The sequence below is a fragment of the Anguilla anguilla genome, chromosome 4 (assembly GCF_013347855.1).
Source record: "Anguilla anguilla isolate fAngAng1 chromosome 4, fAngAng1.pri, whole genome shotgun sequence".
Classification (NCBI taxonomy): domain Eukaryota; kingdom Metazoa; phylum Chordata; class Actinopteri; order Anguilliformes; family Anguillidae; genus Anguilla; species Anguilla anguilla.
The window spans coordinates 28,538,017-28,561,904 of record NC_049204.1 but is presented as its reverse complement, the minus strand read 5'-3'; the positions used below and the strand labels follow the sequence as shown (position 1 = coordinate 28,561,904).

The window sequence follows — 23,888 nt, the reverse complement described above, 5'->3', positions numbered from 1 at the left end:
TGTTTTGAAGAGCAAGAAGAGGAGGAGGGGAACGAGGAGGAGCAGGTGCACCTCTAGAAACGCTGCGATGCTCCCGTTGGACCCAGAACAAACAATAATGAACATTTCTGGACTACACCTAAGTAAAGCTGAAACATCCGTTCTAAACAAAGGCCTATCATTCTCTCCTACTAACGCTATTAGACTCCTTTAAACTTAAGGTGGACTCTTTCAAATTCTTTCGTTCTTCACATTTGTGATCAACTTTTTACTTATGATTCAAAAATACAAGATTCAAAATTACAATCCAGTTTCCATTCCTTCCTTTTTGCTGCACTTAAGCCTGCTAACCAAATCTTCCTTTGTTGTTTTTGAAATTTGGAATCACCATTTAGTAAGAGAATTACTGGATCAAGAGGCATCTTTTTTCCGATAATATCTGAGAGCATTTCTGTGATACCTTCCCAGAAAGACTGGACTTCTGGACACTCCCACACCATATGCATAAAAGTACCAACTGTGTTCCCAGAGCATAGTGTACAGTTCAGGCTTGTGATAATTTTAACAGCGTATCTTCTGTATGGCATCCAGTAAGTTCTATGACACATTTTAAAATGGATTAGTTGATGATTACAGTTCTTTGGTGAAAGGAATATATTCTTCCATACGGTATCCCAGTTTATGTCTGAATTTGGAGTGAGGTCACTTTCCCACAGAGTTCTTGTATGCTAAATTCTTGTGTGTACAGTTAATAAGTTTTGAATATATAAGTGACACAAGGCCTCTTGAAGGGCTATTCCGCAACCATCCAATAATAGGATGGTTTTACAGCTTAACCCCCCAGGGTACCCCATAGGCCTTCAAGGCTGTACGGAGTCTAAGATAAAGGAAAAAGGAGGACCCTGGTAGGTCAAAATATATTTGCATATTCTCAAAACTAAGAAGTCCCTCATCATTAAAAATATCTGCAAAGTTATCGATACCCTTTTGTGTCCACTGTTCCAAAATAAATGGTCTACTGCCTAATTTTAATGTTATAATTGCGCCATATTGGGGTATGTATCTGGCATTTGTTAGAATACTTAATTTTTTTTCAGTAGCTCTAAAATTGCTAATAGTACTTGTGATAATATTCCCAAAGTTCAATGCACATTTGCGTAAAGAAAGTCCCGAGAACAAAATGTCTTGAAGCCTATATGGTTTTACTAATTCTGCTTCTATATCTCTCCACGGAGCTAACGAATGCGGATTAAGCCATGTTTGAAGTGCTTGTAATTGGTAGGACATGAAATAAAGTTTAAAATCTGGAACAGACAAGCCACCATTTTCTTTAAATATTTGCAATTTACTTAGCTTAATCTTTGGATGACCGCCATTCCAGAGGTATTTTTGTATCATGACGTCCACTTTGTGCCAATAACCTATTTGTGGGGGTAGAGGTATCATTGCACAGAGAAAACTTAATCGAGGTAAGACATTCATTTTCAAAGTTGCTATCCGTGACATAAGGGAAGCTGGTAGTACTGTCCATCTCTCTAGATCCCTTTCAATATCCCTGAAGAGCTTCTCATAGTTGCTTTTTGCAATGTTATTTATGTCTGGCTGGATATCAATACCAAGATAAGTAAACTGTTTTTTGATTGGAATATTAACTGAAAAATTAGAAAGGGTTGATTGTGCGTTAAGTTGCATCATAGCTGATTTTCTCCAATGTATCTTGTATCTGGACAGGTCACTAAATTCATCAAATAGGTCTAGAACTACTGGGATAGATTTTTCTGGGTCGGAGATATACAAGAGTTTGTCGTCCACATATAATGATATTTTGTGTTTAGATGATTGTATTTGGATTGGGGATATAGTTGTACTCTGTCTTATCTTTTGTGCTAATGGCTCCAAGGAGAGTGTAAATAACATAGCAGACAGTGGACAGCCTTGTCCCCCTGAATATTCGAAACGGTTTGGAGTGTAAACCATTAGTTGAAATAATGGCAGATGGATTACTATACATAACCTGAATCATTCTATTGAATCTCTGTCCTAATCCAAATTGTTCCAGTACCCACCACAGATATTGGTGTTCGAGCCTATCAAAGGCCTTTTCTGCATCTAATGACAATATTGCACAAGGAGTGTCCGAGTCTTTGGATTCAGCAAGAATATGGAACAGGCGACGCATATAATCTGCTGCAAATCTCCCTTTTATAAAACCAGCCTGGTCTGGATGGATAAGCTTGTCCATATATTTCTCTAGGCGCAGAGCTAAAACTTTTACAACTTAATGTCACAATCAATCAAAGAAATTGGGTGGAAATTGGCACATTCAGAGAGGTCTTTTCCTTTCTTGGGTATTAATGAGATTAATGCTGTATTGTGTCTTTAAGGAAAGAGCCTTTCTTGATTGCTGAGTTAATTGAGTTTAATAAAAATTGTCCTAGTATATCCCAAAAGTGGAGTAAAAATTCAGAGGGGATACCATCTGGCCACAGGAGTTTTTCCTTTATTAATGCACTTCAGTGCTGATTCAAGCTCGCGGAGAGATATAGGTTTATCTAGACTTTGTGAGTCCATTTTGTTTAGCTTTATTAGGTGTATATTTTTAATAAATTTATTGTACTCACTTGTGTCTAATTCAAATGTAGAATCATATAATTTTTGGAAAAAAGCATGAAAAGTTTAGTTTATTTCTCTGGGGTCTGAGACCAAACATTTAGTAGGATAATTTATATGATCAATATGGGCATGAGATTCAGTGTGCTTAAGATGTAGGGCATGTAATCTGCTAGGTCTGCTTCCATTAAAGTAATATTTTTGTCTAACACTATGCATTATGAATTCATTTCTCCTTCGTAGCAAATCATTCAACTCAATCCTAATGTAAGGCAGACTGAAATATTGGACACCTGGGAAAGTCTTTAACATGAAGGCATGGGAACTGGGTCTGAGAAACCGCGCCAGTATGGGAAGAACTTCCTTTACGGCGGGTCGTAAAACCATTAGGCCAAGGCTCCTGTATCCTGTAAGATGGATTTCAACCTCCTGATTTCCAGGGCATCCTTTTCTCAGGACAAGAACCATCTGTTTGCAGAGGTCACTGCCCGGCCACAACTGGACATTACTTGTAGACAGCGAAACATTACCCTCATGAGGAGAACTTTGTCAGGACACCTCCTTCCTTTTTCCTTTACTTCAAACAAGGGATCTCATACAGAAACTATTCACTGAGCTGGAAAGATACATTTTTCTTTCCAGAGCACTGTACAAAGGAAACTGGACTACTCTGTGTGTAGTCTTGGGGAAAGACTGTCTCCAGGCTTTCCCGCACATCCTTGTGGCTCTGTGTGTAGTCTCGGTCAGGTATGCATAATTTTGATACTCTCTATTTCGGGTTAATATGCTAAATTCTGTAACTGTATTTGACTGTTTTAAGAGACTTACCTACCTGACTAATAAATTATTAACCCTTGATTCCTTCCTTCGAGCTGGCCCACATCACCCCACTGCTGAAAAAGCCCACTCTGGATCCCTCCGTCATCCAGAACTACCGTCCTGTTTCCCTTCTCCCTTTCCTATCCAAAACAATTGAACGAGCTGCTTCTAACTAACTCTCCTCTTTTCTCTTACTAAACAACCTCCTGGACCCCCACCAGTCCGGCTTCAGACCTGGACACTCGACAGAGACCGCACTCCTCTCGATCAGTGAGTCACTTCACGCTGCACAAGCAGCCTCCCATTCATCTGTCCTGATCCTCCTAGACCTTTCTGCTGCCTTTGACACAGTCAACCACCCCATCCTCCTGTCCTCCCTGGCAGCTAAGGGGATCTGTGGCACAGCACTAGACTGGATTGAGTCCTACCTCTCCGGTCGCTCCTTCCAAGTCGCCTGGGCTGGTGCAGTATCGGCACCTCGCCCCCTTGCCACAGGAGTTTCCCAGGGCTCAGTCCTTGGTCCCCTCCTATTCTCCCTGTACACCCAATCTCTTGGTCCTGTAATCTCTGCCCATGGGTTGTCCTATCATTGTTATGCCGATGACACCCAACTCTTTCTCTCCTTCCCCCCCTCTGACACTCAGGTCTCTGCTCGCATCTCTGCTTGCCTGAGGGACATCCAGAGCTGGATGGATAACCACCATCTTAAGCTGAACCCAGGTAAGACAGAGATGATCTTCATCCCTGCTCCATCCTCTAACCTTCTTGACTTTTCCATTTCCCTAGGGGACACCGTGGTGTCATCATCACCCACCGCAAAAAACCTTGGAGTGGTGATGGACAACAGACTGTCCCTCTCCCATAACATCACGGCGGTGAGTCGAACGTGCAGGTTCTTCCTGTACAACATCCGGAGAATCCGCCCCTTCCTCACCACCTACGCAACCCAGCTCCTGGTCCAAGCGATGGTCCTGTCCCGCCTGGACTACTGCAACTCGCTGCTGGCTGGTCTGCCAGCATCCGCCATCAGACCCCTGCAGCTCATCCAGAATGCTGCAGCGTGTCTGGTCTACAACCTCCCCAGACATTCCCATGTCACCCCCCTGCTCAATGACCTCCACTGGCTGCCTGTTATGGCTCGCATCAAATTTAAGACCTTGGTGCTTGCATACCAGGCAGCTAAGGGGTCAGCACCAGGGTACATCCAGAGGATCATCAGACCCTACACACCAGCAAGACCTCTCCGTTCTGCCACCTCTGGATGCTTGGCACCTCCCCCTCTTCGTGTCTGTACTTCCCGCTCCCGCCTGCTGTCTGTCCTGGCCCCTCGCTGGTGGAATGACCTCCCCGTGGCGGTCAGAACAGCAGAGAATCTTACTACCTTCAAACGCAGACTAAAGACTCATCTCTTCAGGCTGCACCTCTCCCCACCCCTCCCTAGCCTATAGTTTAGCTCAATGTACCTAGTTAGGATAATACGATTACGTTAGTTTATTTGGCAGGATTGTTTTTGTCTGATTAGGCAAATGTGATTCCAGTGCTAGTTTGTACTTGGTAGGATTGTTGTTTGCTGAACAGGTTACTTTACAGGGTTGGAGTCCTGATCGATGTGGTCACTTCTGGCACTACGATCCTTACTTCACTCTAGTGTGTTTCTTTTGCACCTCTGCACCGTGAACTAATGCACTTGTTGTACGTCGCTCTGGATAAGAGCGTCTGCTAAATGCCTGTAATGTAATGTAATGTAATGTAATGATTTGTGTGGTTTCTGGGAATTGTTTAACTTGTCTTGTAAATCCCTTCTGTTGAGCCTCCACGACGACTAGGGAATTGCGTCTGTTCGACTTATCTGATCAATAAGTTTTGAGTCAATGATGCCTCGCCACTTGGCGGTGTCCATGTGGATAACGGGTTCTTAATATGGTCCTCTGCGGTCCCTGAACGTAATCGTTAAACTAACAGAGTTTAAGATATTCGCCCACCTCTGAGTCTCGCCAGACATCTAGATTGTTGTATGTCGGACGCACGTCGGCCGGTGCGATCCGCGGTAGGCCGGCCTTTCCCGGTATAGATGTTGCAAAGAACAGAAATCCATTCCCAATCAAGAACAAATTTTAATTGGAGTCAGATAATCGAGAGTTAAACCAACCGCAATGCTTAAAGACTGCCTCTGGATAAACTAGATAATAACCCAGACCAGAGAAAAGCGGAGAATAGAGTGGTACTACTATTTTTGTAACATTTTCTAAATTTAGCTGATCTCGTTGATCCAAAGTGCAGTCTCACCCCGTTTATAAGAACGGTGAAATTTAAATAATACTAACAACTTTTTCCAGCAGCACCGAAGGGACACACGCAGATACCTTCACTCCCAGCTATTTCCCTCATTGGTCTAGCTGCGTGAGATTTACACTAACTAGCTGTAAATTATGTTTCAGTTTATCAGAGTAGTTATGCTTCAGCTGTTCTTCAAGCAATGCACACTGTTTCTCCAGATCACAGATTTTTGCCTTTCTATTTTTTCGTAGGTGAACCGAAAAGAATGTAGTGCGATCTCTAATAAATACTTTCATACCTTGCCAAATTATAGCAGGGTCATCAACTGATCCATTATTGAAACTGATAAATTCTTCTAGGCCTGTTTTCAATTGAGAAATATAATCTGCGTTCTGTAAAAGTGAAGTGTTAAATTTCCATTTGGGAGATTTTGAAATTCTAGGTAAGAACTCTAAATTAACATGTAAGAAGTTGTGATCAGAAAGTAAAGCTGGTAGAATGTGTATTTGTGTAAACGCACTAGTTATTTTATGTGAGCACAGTATGTGGTCAATTCTGGAGAAGGTTTTATGATGACTTGAAAAACATGTATAACCCTTGCTAGTGTTCTGGAGACGCCATACATCAGATAAACCCAAGTCGTTAGTAAAGTTGTTTAAAGCAATAGAAGCTTGTGGTTGTGGAGGAGAATGTTTGCGTGGACCTATCATTTTGTAAATGAAACACAGCATTATTATCTGCTCCAATTACCAATGCATAGTCGGACAAGACTAACAGTTCATTTTGTAACCATGGAAAGAAAGTCGGATTATATACAGAGGGAGCATACACTGATACAAAGGCTATTTTTTCTCCTTGTAGTTTAGTGCATATGTAACTGAGTCGTCCTGATTTGTCCTGACTGACGTGATCAATCTTTATATTAAGTGCTCTTTTCATAAGTATCACAGTTCCCTTAGTTTTTGTTTCGTAACTTGAGGATGCTACAACTCTATAAAATTTGCTCTGTAGCCGATTGACATCGTTTGTACGGAGGTGAGATTCTTGAATAAGTGCAATGTCAATATCTCTCTGATGCAGCATATCTAAGCTTCTAATACACTTGTACGAACAATTTAAATCTCGCATATTAGCAGAAATAATAGATAATTTAACCATTATCCAATAAAAATAGATGTACCACTCGCAAAATAAAACATTCTTTTGTAACATGTCGTCCCTTTCCTCATCTTTGTTTCACGTCAAACATAGTGCAATTTAAGTTGTATGGACCTAAACCAGAAACTGTAAAAAATATGGACAAAGCTACTGTGACGTCACCCATTGACTCTCTATGGGTCTCTAAAACATGTTTTGAAGCTCAATGGCGGGCGCGGCCATGTTGTCAATTTGGAGCCAAAACCATAGAGTTAAGCGGTTCTGTGATTTTTACAATGTGATTGACAGTCTGGTGCGGAAAAGTCCATCAACCTGAACGAACAATTGCAGAACGAACTCGAGGCTAGCTGACTGTCTGCTGTTATGTTTTAAAATATATTATCAAATGTTTACGGAGTTTAATTTCCATCCGTGACTGTACGGTGTCATGTAATCACGTTATATGTATGACATTAATAATAAAATTATGTTCAGTTATCTTCAATTTATGTTTCTCAGCAAAACGAATATAGCTAGCATAGCTTGCCAGTGAGCTAGGTAGGCTATCCGTGGTTAGCTCACGCATTAGCAATATGAACCACAGAGGAAGAACATCGACTACACTGATGGTCAATCAATCAGAGATGTGTACTGGTGATTTTTGACTAGGCTAATTTTCATATTACTGTCTGGTAGACCTGCTGTTAACTGAGCAGGTTATCACTGTAGGTTTTCGCCACAGTCAGTTAATGAGCCAGTAACTGCTACTCCATCGCCGTTTGTGGTGTTCACTTGCTGGGTGTCGCTAGCTGACCGATCGTTCGCAAGTCACTCTTAAATGAATAAAAATTAACACTGTCAGCGGTGATTAACAAATCTACCAAGTATTTTAATAACTGATCTGCAGGCGTGTAAATATGACAACTCACTTTGAAGAGCAAGTTTTCCACCTGGTGCATGAAGACAAAAATAATGTACATTGAATTTATAATTATAATTTTTTTCTTGTAGATCATCAAAACCAATGGAGAAAAGCCAATATACGCAAGGAGCCCCCAGGACCGATTCTGAGAACCACTGGCTTAAATGCTCTTGTTGGTCTCTTAAATGCTAAAAACATGTTCCTTTCTAAATGCCAGTCTTACAATGGTTAATTTCGTTAAATTCTGTGTGTGTGATTTCATCATGTGTTGTATGTTATCCAGCAAATAAACCTTAAGACTCTTAATTCGCTTCGCGAAACTGAAAATTTTGCAGTGTTCAACCCAAAATCGGGATTATAGTAGGTTTGTCACACCCGTGAAGCATGGCCCAGGTAGACATTTACGGAATGTACACGACTGACAAGCCGTCAAACACGTTTGACAGATTGAATATTTTCCGGTTAGGGTTAGCTAGCTAGTCAAATGACTTGGTAGCCAAAGTCGCAAACTGTTTTAGCATAGGCTACTGGACTACCAAATATAGCAAATAGCGTTAGCTGATTACGCTTTTTGCCAACTAATTATTTGGTTAAGTAGGCTAAAGGAAATAGTAAAAATGACTTGGCTACCGACAAAAACTTCAGAGGAGGATTATTTTATGGTCGTCTAGTGCAGCTGTAAATAGCACACGCCATAATGAAATCACTATGAAATGGGATGCCTGCATTTTCTTTGCACAGGTGGTCCGTGGATGATGAGTCGGAGCCGCAATGTCACGCCCAAGAGGCGTCACCTCCCACCCCCCACCCCAGTGACCATAGACTGTAGCCCCTACTGTAGCTTAGTCCTCCGCAGTAATCAGGAAGTGATGCAAACTGAACCTCATTGGTCCACAACAAATATTATAACAGTGCCCATGACCCAATGACACAATAAATCATGAAATCGACCCATGGACAGTCATAAGATGAATAAAATACACATATTGTGACTATTTGTTCTTGTGAGAAAAAATTACTGACTTTGTATTTGACCGCATTTGTACCGTAGACTCACATGGAAACTGGATATGAAAACACCTATACTGGAGCCAACCGCAGTGGCACTAGTGAGCAACCAGGAACAACAAGACCAGGAAATGAGCTTCAAAAATGAAGTCTGGTTTTGGCCGCTTGACCTAAACCCTCCCCTCTCCCTCCCTGACTGCCATACCCCCCTCTTTCTTTTAAGCTCCGTGACATCATCGTAATGCGGTTCGTAGATACCAAAGCCAAACCATCCCTCTTAATAACAGATAGCTATATATTCTTGGTTACCCCAAACATATTATAAATACCTTACAACTTTAGACAATATTAAGATTGTGAGCCTGAATGAATACGCCCTGCTCCTACATTGTAAATGGGTAGCTAGCTAGTTGGTAAGCAGTAGCACAATGGAGTTTAGGTCAATTTATCCCTCGTTAACTCATTAATTGTAAATTCAACTCTGTAAGGTTAATATTTTTAACCTAATGTTACATATGTGACAGGAGCCAGAAAACCAGGCTTAAGTGCAGGAACGTTGATTCTGAGTTTTTTTTATAGCATATGCAAGCTGAGAAACAGAGCTTCAAATAGATGTATCATACATGGCGATTGGACAATTACTGAGGAAGTTGTGCTGTTTTGAAGTTAGACATTTATGTTGAATGGGCTGCCAGAAAACCAGAGATTTTCACTCCCAAAGATTGACAAGGGATTCCCACACTTTTGTGACATATTTCCTTCACAACCATGTGTTTAAATAGATACCAGTTAGGCCTACACCAAATTACACATAATGCATTGTGGTGGTATATTCTACCTATTTGATGTTGAATGCATGGAATACAAATATATGGTATATAAACTGCTTAGAAATCTACTTTAATGTAGGTTGAAGGAAGAAGTTGGGATCCTCACTGCCTCTTGTTCACACGCACTCAGACTTTGAATTAATTTATGCAGCCTTAGTCACACCTGTTATCAGAGATGGGTAACACGGCTTCAAAGAGTAAAAAGACTGACCATGTATTTGCTCCACCACCATGCACTATACCAGCTGACTCTAATTAGCATAATTATTCAGCATGATAGGAGAACTAATTATTATAATCAGCTGGTTTAGTGCATGGTGGTGGAGCAAATACATGGTCAGTTTTTTTACTCTTTGAAGCCGGGTTACCCACCTCTGCCTGTTATGCCCTCATGTTTCGGTTGTCATTTGTATTTACTCATGTTCCTGTTATTTATGTTCCTTGTGCTTTTGTGTTCCTCACCATGTCTTTGCTTTTCCCCACAGGGTGGGCGTGACCTGATTCCCCATGCACTCCCTAATTACTTCCAGCCTTCAGCCATTTTCTCACTCCGTTCAGGTCACATTCCTCACACCCTCCCTTATTAGTTCTAATTAGTCCCAGATTATAAAGTCACGCTTTTTGTTTCACCCCTTGCCAGATCGTTGATTTGTCGCCAAGCCTTGAACCTTGCAATCCGCGTAGAAACCAAAGCCTAGATTCTATTCTCTGTACCCCGACTCTCTGTACCTTCCTGGTTTCCTCTATATTGCACTGTTCTCCTGGTCACTGAGTTTTGTTTCATGCACTTTGTTTCAGTGTTCCCCTGTCTGTCAAGTCTACGTGTTTGTCTGTCGCGTCTTGTTTTGTGTTCCCTTGTTCCCCCCCGGTTTACCTCCCCAGCTCCAACCTCCCAGTCCAGCTCCGCCGCCGAAACCGGAGGAATCCCTTCCAGCGCCACGCCCAGCCAGATCCCGGACCACCTCCTCACCAACCCTCACGGTCCCTGCTCCAAGCCTGCCCTGGTTCCCACCGCATCCCTTCCAGCGCCAAGCCGGATCCCGGACCACCTCACCAACCCTCATGGTCCCTGTTTCGAGTCTGCCCTGGTCCCTACTGCCCCCTGCTGTGTACTCAATAAACCCCTTTTTCTGAATTCCATTACACTGCTGTCTCTGAGTCCTGCATTTTGGGTCCGGCCGAGCACGGAACGCAACACCCCTCTTTTGACACGCTGTCAATTGCTGCCATCCTACTACTCACCAGTGAAAAGAATACTTTACTACATTCTGAAAGTAATTAAGCTACCACAAACCACTGGGAAATGTAGCTACTAGAGCTTAAATAGATACCAAATTACACAATGCATTGTGGTGGTATATTCTACCTATTCGATGTTGAATGCATGGAATACATAAGGAATAACCACGACAGGCTGTCCCTTTATTGGAAAATAATGTACGACAGGGGTGGTGAATCTCCCTAGCTCTGTCTTGCTTTCTAAAATGGTGCGGTCACGCACTGCACAGCCTTTTTCCAAGACCCTCTGAAACCGGGTTTGAATGCCAACTAGTTTTATGATTCGCCGTCACTTGTTACCTAGGTAATATTAAAATTCAGCTGGGTTTTAGCTCAAAATGGTCTCACGGCATGCTTTTTATCCCGGTTAGCTAGCTAACTACTGAATTATATTAAAAACAGCGGTTACTATAAACGCAGTCGTTAACAAAGATACAGAAGAAAATGCATCCCGAATACAGAACGCCTATTCTACCGTCCAAATAAGAGACAATTAAGTATTTTGCACGATGGTTGGCAACCCTAAATGAAACCAGTAACTAGAACCGTGATTCAACGTTGCCAACAATTGTGAAATTGGACACTGAAAAAGGGAGGGGATGTAACAATTCAAAATTGAAAGATTTTTAACTGTTAGAATGCTGGATTTTGTAGCGGATTGATTTTAGAACTGTTAAAAGGCCGAGGCATCCCTTTAGCCTACTTCATTTACTTTTACCATGTCAATCCATTCGTCTTGGCACTGGTAGGCTACTATCTAAATTCAGCTGCGTTGTCACACATGAGAGAAACTCCCGTGACACTCGTAATCACTCGTATAAAAGTAGACTAGATTGTAAACAACACAAGGTATTTCCTGACTACTTATGCAGGAATGTCATGCGGAATGGTCATTAATATGAATGTCCCGCCCATTGTCCTGCCCCCTCGCAACAAGCAGACAGAGAGATAGAGAGAAAAAGAGTTTAATCATTTAACTTTTTCTCATGTTTCTCATGATCAAATACAAGTTTGATATTAGAAAGTATACATGTTTAAGAAGTCACTTCTGCAAAAAACAGAATTTTGGTGAAAAAAATTAAATTAATTGTTTTCAATTAAAATGCGATTTTCTGGAGAATCACCTCATGCGACTTAAGCCTGGGTTCAGCGGCTCCTGTCACATATTGCTAGCTAGTTATGACTCAGTTTCAGCTAGGTGGCGGATAAAGAAGTAGCTAGCTAGCCAGCTAATTATTTAACCAGTAGTCAGCTAGTCTAGCGTCAGATTATAGTAGACCAATCTAACCTACGTTGTTTTAAGTAAAATCAGGTTTAAAACTGAAATACACCGCCATTTGTTTAGTTCAACATAAATCAGCCCATAAAGTTACTGTAAAGTAAATTAATTTAAACAACCGTTAAATGTTACTTTAGCTATATAGTTTGCTGGTGAGTCCTATGATTGATATTTCCATTGACCACTGTCCTCGCAGCTGCTAATCAATCAGTTAGTTTCTAAGTTAGCTAATGATGTTAGCTTGTCAGTCTCCAAAGTGCAGGGCCACCTCCATGAAAAGTGTAGAATCAGGGATCATCCACATCAATCGGGGAAACTTCAAAGTCAGCAGCTTTTGGCGCATCTGGGAAGACCTGTCGTCTTGACTGTGTTTTAGCGTTACAATTCTTCAGCTTTTGCAGAAAATCCTCAGCCTGTTCAACAGTTCCAAAGGACTGCTGTTCTCCTCTGGATGTGACACGAAGTGTAGCTGGGTAGATGAGAAAAGAAGGGAGGCCCAAGTTGTGTAGTTCTTTTCGGATTCCAGAGAAAGCCTTGCGTCGTTGTGCCGTTGCATTGCTGTAGTCGACGAAAAATCTGAGTTTCCTGCCGGCATCCTCGATGTTGCCTGCTTTTCTAGCCTCTGTTAAGATTGCTTGGCGATCCGTATGGCGGAGTACCTTGAAAATGAGAACTTGCGGGTTGTTGGATGGCTTCTGACTATAAATTTGGTGTGCTCTTTCTATCTCTGTTGGACCTTTTAGCACTAGCAATGACTTTGGAAGCATTTCTTGTAAGAACTTGACCGCATTGTTCCCTTCACTGTTATTTGCTAAACCAACTAGCCTTAGATTATTTCTTCGCGATCGATCCTCCATCTCAACTACCTTAAGCTCCAGTTTAGTCATCCCGACTGTGCAGCATGTGATGGTACTTTTCAACGCTCTTGTTTCAGCCTGAATTCAATCCACTTTCCCCATCAGCCCTGACACTATTTCTATGTGAGAGTTCAAATTAGTCTCAAGCTCGCTCAGAGAGTTTTTCACATCCACCATAGCATTGTTAATAGCGGTTGCAATGATTGCCTGAAGTTGTTCTTGTTGTTTCGACAGTGCTTGGGAGATTGTGTCTCCCATGTTGCTGACATCGTTAGCCATTGTCGTCGATTTCATTTTCTTGCCAGAAGAAGCTGCAAATGGGAAGTTAAGGGTTCTTTTGTGGTCTCCCATGTTAGTCGCGCGTGTTCACATAATATATAGTAGTTAAAATGGGGGGTTTACCACAATTTAAAGTTAAAACACGAGGGATTGGCGAGGAGCCTTAGTTTTCTCCGACCATGGCGTTCGGTGGTCACGTGACCCCTCGTTCTTTACATTTGAAATATTTCTTTTCTTCTCGTCCCAATGTGTTAACTAAAGGTGATGTAGTGAACATAATTATGTTTTCTGTTGTTCTGTTCTGTTTTCTTTTTCCTTTTGTAAACTGACCAGGTTTAATTAATGTCTCTGATTGTAATATAGTTTTCTTCTATAGTTATTTGTATAACTGCATCTTTTATTTATGTTTCATGTGACCTTTTGTGGATTAACAGCATTGGATAATTGTACCTTCGCCTTTCCACCTATAGAAAACTCACGTGAAGTCTAGGTGAGGCTATTTACCTGGTCTCTATCCAAGTCACTGCTGTTTTGACACTGCTGATGAAAACGCAGTAGCGTTGAAACATTGGTCGTGTTTGTATAATAAATATTTAAAAGAAGATCCGTGTGCTCCAGTGCCTTTCTCTGGGTAAGACCTTTTAAGTGAAGTTACCCAGACTGATGTGATTATACTTGCACCCCACAAATCAGTAATCAGCAAATGTTTCCAACACCACCGCCACCACTCTGTGTGTGTGCGGCTTGCGGGTGGGGCATAAAAAGAAGCAGCTAGATGCCAAAAATGTGCTTATTCAATGTGAGGTATATCTGCTTTAAAGTTACAATCTCAAAGATCTCCGTGTCATTCTCTTTGGTGGTGCCAATGGCGAGAGGCGGTAATTGCAGGTGTGTTTTTGGACCTCACTTCCCAGAGATCCAACCGGATCCAACCAGTGCCGCCTGTGTGATGTCAGTCAGTTCGCACCTGGGCCATGCCAACTATAACACTTAATTACTATTTACTGAATAAAAAATTGTTTTTATGAAAGTAACGTTATGTACATACTCATTCATTGTCTAACATTAGGCTAACTTAGGCTGTCTTTACACTGCCGAGCCGGGTTAAAATGCTTTTGCAGACCTGGGTTAGAATTAGTGATGATCAATTTCCACAGACGTTCTTTATCCACCTTTTGCCTGGTATGAACATCTTTACACTGCAGAGAAGAATCCACGGGATTCGCTGTGGCTCGTGCAATTGTGTATCTCGTGCACAATAAACATTGTCTTTCTCGTGAATGATTGTTGTGTGATATTTTTGAAACAACTGCCTTGCAAAATGTTACCCCTGGTGTTTCTGGTTTTGCTAGCTAAACTGTTCGAGAATAAAGCTGAGCTGGGTGTTAGCAATCAGAACAAGAAGAATAAAACAAAAACAAAGAATATTTCATTGAAAAAGGGCATAAAGGCTGAAGGAACACGAGGAAGCGTAATAAAATAACAACGCTAATCCATACGGCCATATTTTTTATTTAGTTTTCTCCGGCTTGACATCTTTACATAGAAATCAGACCTGTGTTTTCTATGTTTTCTGTGTTCCACCTATACCCCAATGTTAATGCTCTGTGTAAAGACGGCTTTATTCCGATCATTATAATATATTGATGAACTTGATGGATATGTAAACAACGCTAACGTTCCAATTCAGATCAATGATTCGCAATGAGACAAACCGGTTTTAGAATGTTGCAGAGGAAATTGCAGCAGTGTGAACTGGTTAGTTGCAGTGCGTCTGAAGCCGTTGCCTGGGATCTCAAAAGACCCACCTTGTCAAATCGCCAAGTGCAGTTTTAGTACGTTTACAATCAGACGTCTTGGAATTTTGCAAGTTGCATCCAGTCTCGTTGTGAATCATTGATCTGAACTGGCCTTTAGTCAGCTACATTGCAATGTTGCAACAAGGTATCGTTGCATTTGAGAGATGGTTTGCGAGGTCGGTACCGGTCGATAGCATTAGCTAGCGTTTTTTCTGATTATTAGCTGACATTGGATTATGTTAATTACATTAGCTAGCTAGCTAATGCAACGTTACCTGGTATGAGAGATGGCTACTGTGTACAATGTTGTCTAAACTAATGTTGCCTTTCTTGACATGGTCCGGTAGCTAGCGTTAGCTGTGCAAATAGCTATGTAATTTAGTAACATTACATTGTCATCAAATGTAATACAAAATCTACATCAACAAATAATATGACCTCTCATGTTACACAAAAACTTTTTAGGGTTCCATAACCTTCCCCCCCTTCTCTGTTATTGTAACGCTAGCAGACACTGGAAAAATAACAGTATGCCACTCACACACAAGCGAGTTGAAGAGCGAGTCTGTTGTGTTAGCTTCGCCTACCCTCTCTGGTGGACCAACCACTGATGGGTGATGGAAAACGCGTCGCTAAATGTGCGCTGCTTGTGATTTTTCCCGAGAATGTCGCCACAGACACCCAGTTATTTAATCATAAATTATAATCATAATAATAATAACAATAATAATATAAATTAATATAATAATAGGCTCGATCACCATTGTGTTACCTAATTTGGCGATAGATAGTGACTTAACAGACATTTATTTTTATGAAAATTAAGATTATTAATTTAATTCCTATTAAACATGGCTGTAAGCTATTCTATATAATAGTTACTACAGTATTCTATTATTGTCTATTATCTATTAGCAGCGCAGCTTAGGGTAGACTACATCTCAATAACAGTGAAGAATGCATGATGAGGACATTTGTTACAGTACATCACACCTGAAAAAAGGCGTGCATGCGTGTTACACATGGCCTTAATATCTCCCAAATGGCTATCTGGATTGGCCTTTTGATAGGGTCTGATTTTGTAGCTATACACCTTTTTCTAAATTAACCAATAATCAATCAAGCCACAAGTAAATCCTATTATAACATGCACAGCTTAATAATAACCGGTATGCAGCTGATATACTGTTATACTGATATGAACTGCTGACATAAAAAAAAACTTGCAGTATAAAAAACATGACAAACGAGGCTGAAATTACAAAGGAAAAAGTGTTTCCTTACCAATGCACTTTGGATTGTCAGACCATACACTATGCGTGCAGGTCAATTCTCCCCACCAACCATCCACTGAGGGTGTATAACCAGGAATGCAACCGTAATGAATGACAGAAGGATTGCTTTTGTCTGGGATGAGATATCCATTCTCAAGAACAGGTCTTTGGCAAAAACCTTTTATTGCTAAAAACAAAGAAAAAAAATGACATTACTTTTGTAAGGCAGTAAAGAAGGAAATTTAAAAACAGAGGGAACTACACCAAGCAAACCAGCACCTGAATTCTTAGTTAAATTGTACCAAGAAGCCACTGGTGAGCTTAACAACAAAATACCACCAACAAAAACTTGCAGTCTGGGTTTTATAGGTGAAATCCTTTCTGAATAAACAGACCTAATCATAAAAGAGCATTGCAGAGTACAGCTTCATAACATCATGATAACACATGATAACGTCCTACATGAAAAACTTACCTTTGCAGTCGGGCTTTTTTTCCCAGCCACTCTCCCTACAGAACGTTTCTTGCTTTCCTTTTGGTTCGTGAAATAGTTCACATTCATAATCCAGACGCTCACCCAATGTGTATTTTTTAATTCCACTCAGAATGATAGCATTAGGGATCTTTGGATCACATGTTATTGCTGAAAATATATAAATGGTTTGTGATTAATACGGTGATCTGAAATACCTTTTTTCCTTAAAGTACAATCCAAACAAATTGAGACTGAAAGAAAAGTTACCTTGACACAATGGGGGCTCCCAGCCCGTAATTTCACAAATAGAGCGACTCGATTTTCTGAATCCATTTTTGCAGGTGTAATATGGTGCCGTTGATTTGTGACGAACAGAATAACCATAACCAAGCCACGCCACATTATCTTCTGGTGTAAAACTACAGGAAATTTCTGAAAAGGCGAAATGAAAAATAGTGTTCTTATTATGAGAAAAGTGTACAAATACAAACATATATCTGCATCCCCCGGCAGCATTACATTCTATTATATTCTGTTTATAAATATCAGGCTCATGCACAGATTGATCCATACAGCATGTATTCATAGTTTTCATGTGTTGTCACTGAGCAATGGGCATGCCCAACTGGTGGGCAAAACAAAGCTTACTACTATTGCTGGCTAATGACAACACAAAATATCAGGTGGTTGTTGAGATACTGGATGCAACAGAATTTCTCAATCTGAAATGTTTTGTTTACTAACTTAAACACTTCAACCCTTTCTATCATAATGAAGTTGCTATGGCCAATTTCACATAAATCGATGTTTATGTCAAAAATGTTAATTTATAGGCAAAATTATATTTAAGCATTTAAATTATGACATAACTCAAATTTGAGATATCTCCACATTAGTTCTGACTAGTCATAATTTCTATTAAAGATGTATTTAGTTGCTTGTGATATAAAATATCTAAACTATCTTTTTTATATCTGAAACTAAGATATTACTAGTCAAACTACAATTAATATCTTGAACTGGAGTTACTGGATATTTTGAAAGGAGACCGATCTTATTTTGTAGATACCTTCAATCATTCTGACTAGTCGGAATACATTTATAGATATCTTAAATTTTCATTTTGACTAGTCAAACAAAAAAAGTCAACAAAAATGTGGTCCTTGTTGTACGAAGGTCCTCTTCTACTAACACAGCAACCAGAGTAAAGGTGCCATCATCAGTATTTTTACCATTACTTAGACATACCTTCACAGAATGTGCTGAAAGACCATCCATTATCTCCGCAGGTCACTGTATCCCATTGCTTCTTTGTCTGTGTTCTATAAGATTCCTTACAAACTATTGTAGCACTTTCTTTAGGATAAAATACTGCTCTGGTTTTGGGCTGAATGTCCGATAATGGATCCACTCTACAAACTTTTTCTGTATGGGAAAACAGATAAACAACAGAATAAATATCAAGGGAAGACAAAGTGATGTGTGTGTATCAATATATGGTGATGAGGGATAAACTACTGGGAGTGGCTGACTTGGCACTCCATGTGCTGGCAAGGTGTGTGTGTGTGTGTGTGTGTGTTTAATAACCTTCTAGAGCATAGTTATAAAGCGACTACTAAATCCAAAGATGCGATTACTCATATCACCATCCAATACAAAAGGCCTCCATTTAAAGCTGAGTACCACTGGCCAGGTATCTGGGGTTTTAAACTTTTTGAGAATCTTTAATCTATGATTTAGAGAATTATATTTTTACTCAAGACCCAAGAGAGCATAGGGTAGAGGGTAAATGGCTCAGGAAAGATCTAGATTTTATTTTTATTGTGTTCTTTCTGTGTGTAAAAGAAAATTGAGACTATTATCAATTTTGGTGCCTGCAGAGTACAGTTGGAACATTCTATGTTCTATGGATGTTCGATGGAACATTGTCCTATATGTGTGCATATGTGTGTGCGTAAATTGACATTGGGCAGTTCAACATATACAGTACCTTCACATTGTGGTTTTGGCCTCCAGTCATGGTAAGTGCATGTGGAAGGTCTTTCCACAGGTGTATAGCGTTCAGCACAAGCAAATGATAAGACATCATCTTTCTTAAATTGCTTTTTGGTTTGTGACCCAACCATTATGTATCTCTGGCACTTTACATGTTATGTAAAGTATGTTTGGAAAGGGGGAAAAGGTATTAAAGCATCAAAACATCATGTTTTAAATCTTAGCTCTGTGGTGTCTTGCACTAACGTACCCCAAAGGGAATCATGGCTTAAGACATAAGATTTGTTAAGATTTCTGCAATATTGCTGGCATTCTATATTACTATTTATAACTTGCTCAGTAACTCAATCCTCTTATGATAACTTTATTATATTTTTATTTATCAAAACATCTTGCCACTAGCCATTACCAATATATATAATTTTCATTTGGTGTAATTTACACCCCAATCATACAATTTGTAGTGAGAGAAATGGTGTGAACTACCAAATCAAAGATAGTTTGGTTATATAAGTGAAAGTGCCATTTTTAAATGGTCCATAATAAACCCCAAAAAGTTTCCCAAATTCCCATTTAAAAAAAATAAAATCAAAATGGACATTGGTGGATATCAATGGGGATATATAGACAGTGTATCATGCTGTCATTCATCAGCTTGGCTCACCAGTATTTAAATCTATAACACTTCCAGTTAGAACTACTTTATTTAAGCAAAAAATAAAAAAAACAATCGTTTGAATAAATTTTTATTTGTACCCATGACATATTAAAGTATGGGAGGAGTAACTAATGTGTGTTCACCACTTTCAGGCCATTCTATGGTCATGGTCTTTTGAAGTGGGTTTCCTGTTCACAGGCACTGGGGCATGTGGCCACTCAGTTTGTACAGTCCGGCACATTTCACTTTATTAACCAATACATCTAAAGACTGCCAATATAGAGTACTCAGGGACAGTAAATGCACATATTAAAAAATTGCATGTCCTCCTGGTGAGGCTAAAGACAAATTTACATAGTGGATATTAAAGTTAAATATAATCGAAACAAAACGCCCTCCAGTGCAGATAAGTTCAAGCATTCGTCTTGTTGAATACGTAGCAAAACTTCAAAAAGTGTAGTATACGTTAATTCCAAAATTGAGAAAAAAGTAGGGTTGCAGGGTGGCTCATCCTGCACATGGATGGGACCCTGTGGTATGGTTTCAAAATAGGCCCATGCCAATGCCAACTGTGACTGGCAGCCCCGCAAGGTGATGCGCAATTAGCATGACACCCAGGGAAACAAGGTTCTCAGTTAGCAGGAATGACAGCATACTAGCTTGGGCGGGGTGCCCTATCAACCCCCTGGATGATAGGGCATCCACAATCTGCCTGTTGAACTCCAGATTAAGTGTCTTCCTTCAGTTAATATCTGTCAGGGCTCGACTTATAGGCTGCCATGTGATAAGAAGAATTGGCTGACATCATATGCTTTGGAGGAAAGCGCATACTTGATAGCAGTTTTCAACAATATGATGATGAATATAATTGGGCATTCCACATTGGGAGAAAAGACAGAAAAAAAAACTTAAATAAAAAATTCTGAAAAAGTACTTTCCACATTCAGTGAAAAAAAAAAAAAAATTTATGGGAGAGTTTCACCCAGAAGAGATTTTATTAGAAGTTGCATGCTAAGGTTAAAGAAATAAGGGTAGCTCAAATGGATTTTAAATGCAAACCGAAGATGCAAAAAGTAAATTATATTTACTTTTAAGTGTGCTGAAAAATTATATTATTTTTTCACGTGGGGAGGAAGGAAATTTGTGAAGCCTAACAACCCTCATATACGTCTTTCAGGAAGCCATGTTGCATTTTGATTTGAACCGGGCTAATACTATTGCATATTTGATCAAATTCCACGAGTTACTGTTCAGTGGATATAACGTAAGTTATTTCAGAGTGAGTTCAAATTGGCTTCAAGGTAGAATATAAAGAGTTGCTGTGGGCAGGATTATATCTGAGAAAGGTAAGCATTGATTAATTTGGCAAATAATTATGCATCTTCACATTGTGGAATACTTGCACTCTGTTCACTGGTATCAGTACAGTGAATTTGTTTTTCCCCATCAATTTTATTTTCATCTGTTCAGCATTCAAACTGTATTATATCACCATATTGAGGGCTCTCAGTATTTCCAGAGGCAATCAAGTCTCCAGTTGCTTGTACTGGTCTACATTTCACCACTAAAACACACATAAAATGGTTAGTGAAATCACAATGGGTCAGATTTAAAATAGAAGTACAATATTGACATTTGAAAATAGCATTTGAATTAGCATGAAACTAGTATGGACTAAAGGCCTGGATTCAATCATATTGTCCGTAATATTGATTTAAAAAAGTGTTTGTGGTTTTATGCTATTGTAATGCGGTTTACTGAAGGGTGCTCCTTATCAGACCTCCAAAAGAAAACATACCATTTATTGTGCTGACGGAGTCAGCAAGTGTGATAGAGAGACAGTGCTCAGTTGCAAAATATTCGATTGGATCAGCATTGTGTAAAACTTAGGTTCTCCATAATACAGCGTAATCATGTTTTGTATTGTTGGAAAGCTGATGTCATGGGCAACAAGTTGGTGTCTCAGCTACGAAGATTAAACTGGTGTGATGTGCTTACAGAGTGCGAGCAGGATCATTGATATATACTGTTTTGTCAAGATTGTGTCTTCACTTGATTACTTGGTGTTTTGCTTTGATCTGTTAGTACATAAGGGGAAGTGTGCACTGGGATAGGCTATGGGCAGAAAGAGCACCACAACCAGCTACAGTAGCAATCAGGAACAATACATATACCATTACACTAGCTAACTTGTATTTTAGCTAAACTACTAGCTAACTAGCAGACATACTGTAACATTAGCTAGCTTGCCTATCTGGCTATGCGGCCATCTTGCGTCATAAGCTTGCTTGTAAGACTGTCAAGCACTGCTGGCTCACAGTCATAAATTTGCAGATCACCCTCAAAATCATATCATTTGCAAAATTACACATATCACATTATAGCCAAACAACCATTCCAAGTTGCTTTTGTAACACAGTGAACATAATTCATGTTCATTTTTAGGCCCTTATGTCCAAATTACCAGATGCTACTGTGAAGTAGCCATATTATTGACAAGAAAAGGTAAAGGGGGGAGGTGCACACTAAATAGAGATGTGTGTGTGAAATAATAAAGCACCTGGGCCAACCAAATCTAAACTGCTTTTTCCCAGGGGAAATTTGAATTGCAACCATAAAATCTTCCACTTATTTCCCAAACACCATCGGTGAAAATTATTCTCAGGAAACCAGCATAGCCAGCTTGACAAGACCACATCAATGCCTCTGCATTTGCATAGATATCTTTTATGCTGGAGTGTTGTTCATTATTTAGATTTCTGGGTATTGAACTGCCAGGACAACCTGTTCAACACAAGTCAAAAAGATATTTTAGCATTCCCATTAGAAAATAATTACTGAACAGTGTTACATTTTTATATCTAAATTTGTATATTATGTTAGGAATACTCACCATTCTGTGCCTTGGCCACTGCAGAAAAGCAGATCCATAATATAAGAAAGCAGCCATAACCTACAGCCTGCATTTTAAAAATCCAGCGGACAGCCAATTTGAATCTTCTTGTGCTGTGAGATCACGGCAAAACTACTGTGGCTAAATAGCCTTTGATGGGTTAATAATTTTCCAGAGCTAAATGGCAGTCCTGCCTAGAGTAGATTTTGTAAATGGATAAGAACTTACTTACTTACTGACATATAACGTTGGAAAAACCACACCTACTGAAACCAATGGGTGATTTCTAGGACACCAAGTGGGTAGTACATATTTGTACATTTTTCCTCCTGCAGCATAATGTGAATATCAGTCATAGATTGCAATTGAGTAAAGTCATTGGTAGTTTTTACTCTAAACTAGTGATCACTTAATATTCATATTCATGTAAAGGTACACTATTCAATTAACTTGTCAGTCATGAAGCAAATTTTAACAATGTAGGTAGAGCACATTATGAGAAATGGGAAAATGAACAATGGTGTACTTCTCTAATCTAACACCAGGTGTGCAAATTAGGGTGTGTGCAACTCAATTTTGGTACTTCAGGCATCAACACAACTGCATCTTAGAGTTAAAAGAGGCTAAATGAACCCAATTCTCTCCCAGTAAAAACTGCATTAGCGTGTTCATCCCATTTCCCTATAGCTTCTGCCAGACAAACAGGTATCCTTGATTGACATGTGAAATGTTGCCAATAAGCTGCTGTTGAAAATTTTGTCACATTAAGCATCTCCATTCAGTCGTGGTATGGTCACATAATATTACGTGATAACAACAGGATGTATTTAAAAACTTGCATTTTATACAGGGCAGAGCGATAAATTGGTCCATTTTAGGCAGGGAATTTCACTTTAAGTATCCAATGGATAATGGTGTGAATATATTACATTACATTACATTACATTACAGGCATTTAGCAGACGCTCTTATCCAGAGCAACTTACACAACTTTTACATAGCATTTTACATTGTATCCATTTATACAGCTGGATATATACTGAAGCAATTTCGGTTAAGTACCTTGCTCAAGGGTACAACGGCCTACCCGGGAATCGAACCTGCGACCTTTCGGTTACAAGTCTAGTTCCCTACCCACTGTGCTACACTCCGTCCTGGGATTTTGTCCAGATATGATATTGGTGTAATGTTTTTACTTTTATGCCAATACAGGTCTCTACAATTTGGCTTATATTTTTACGTGATAGTAACAAACTTTGCCAATTTGTGTTTGTGCAGGGCAGTTTGTGCAGGGCAACCACGGTGGTGACACGATCTGGTCCATTTCAGGTTTTGCATTTAATGTCAGACAGACAATGGTGTTTTAAATCTAAACTGGGATTTTATTTGTCCTCAAATGATGCTGGTCTAACAATTTTACTTTTATGCCAATGCAGCTAGCCAGTTTGTAATTATAGCTACTTGATTTTAGAAATGGGAACTACACAAATGGAACTGGAAAACGTAGGCAAGTTAAACT

The 23,888-nt window shown here is 39.8% G+C and overlaps 1 protein-coding gene across 9 annotated transcripts in view; it reads right to left on the bottom strand.

Annotated features, from left to right (window-relative positions):
* The window catches only part of LOC118225040 (complement factor H-like), a 45,282-nt gene extending 22,679 nt beyond the window's left edge, over nt 1-22,603 (bottom strand). For 2 of the 9 annotated variants that reach the window (XM_035413034.1, XM_035413038.1), the window contains exons 1-5: nt 18,814-18,925; nt 18,072-18,248; nt 17,091-17,255; nt 16,824-16,991; nt 16,359-16,535 (exon numbers count right to left, since the gene is read on the bottom strand). Coding sequence is in view for 3 of the 9 variants with exons in the window: in XM_035413033.1 (XP_035268924.1) it covers nt 16,359-16,535; nt 16,824-16,991; nt 17,091-17,255; nt 18,072-18,248; nt 22,370-22,442 (760 nt within the window). In the remaining 6 variants the exon portion in view is untranslated. Of the gene's footprint in view, nt 1-16,358; nt 16,536-16,823; nt 16,992-17,090; nt 17,256-18,071; nt 18,249-18,813; nt 18,927-22,369 lie in introns of those variants that run through there. The other 7 variants (XM_035413030.1, XM_035413031.1, XM_035413033.1 and 4 more) reach the window with 6 other exon arrangements.
* Nucleotides 22,604-23,888: the final 1,285 nt, after the last annotated feature.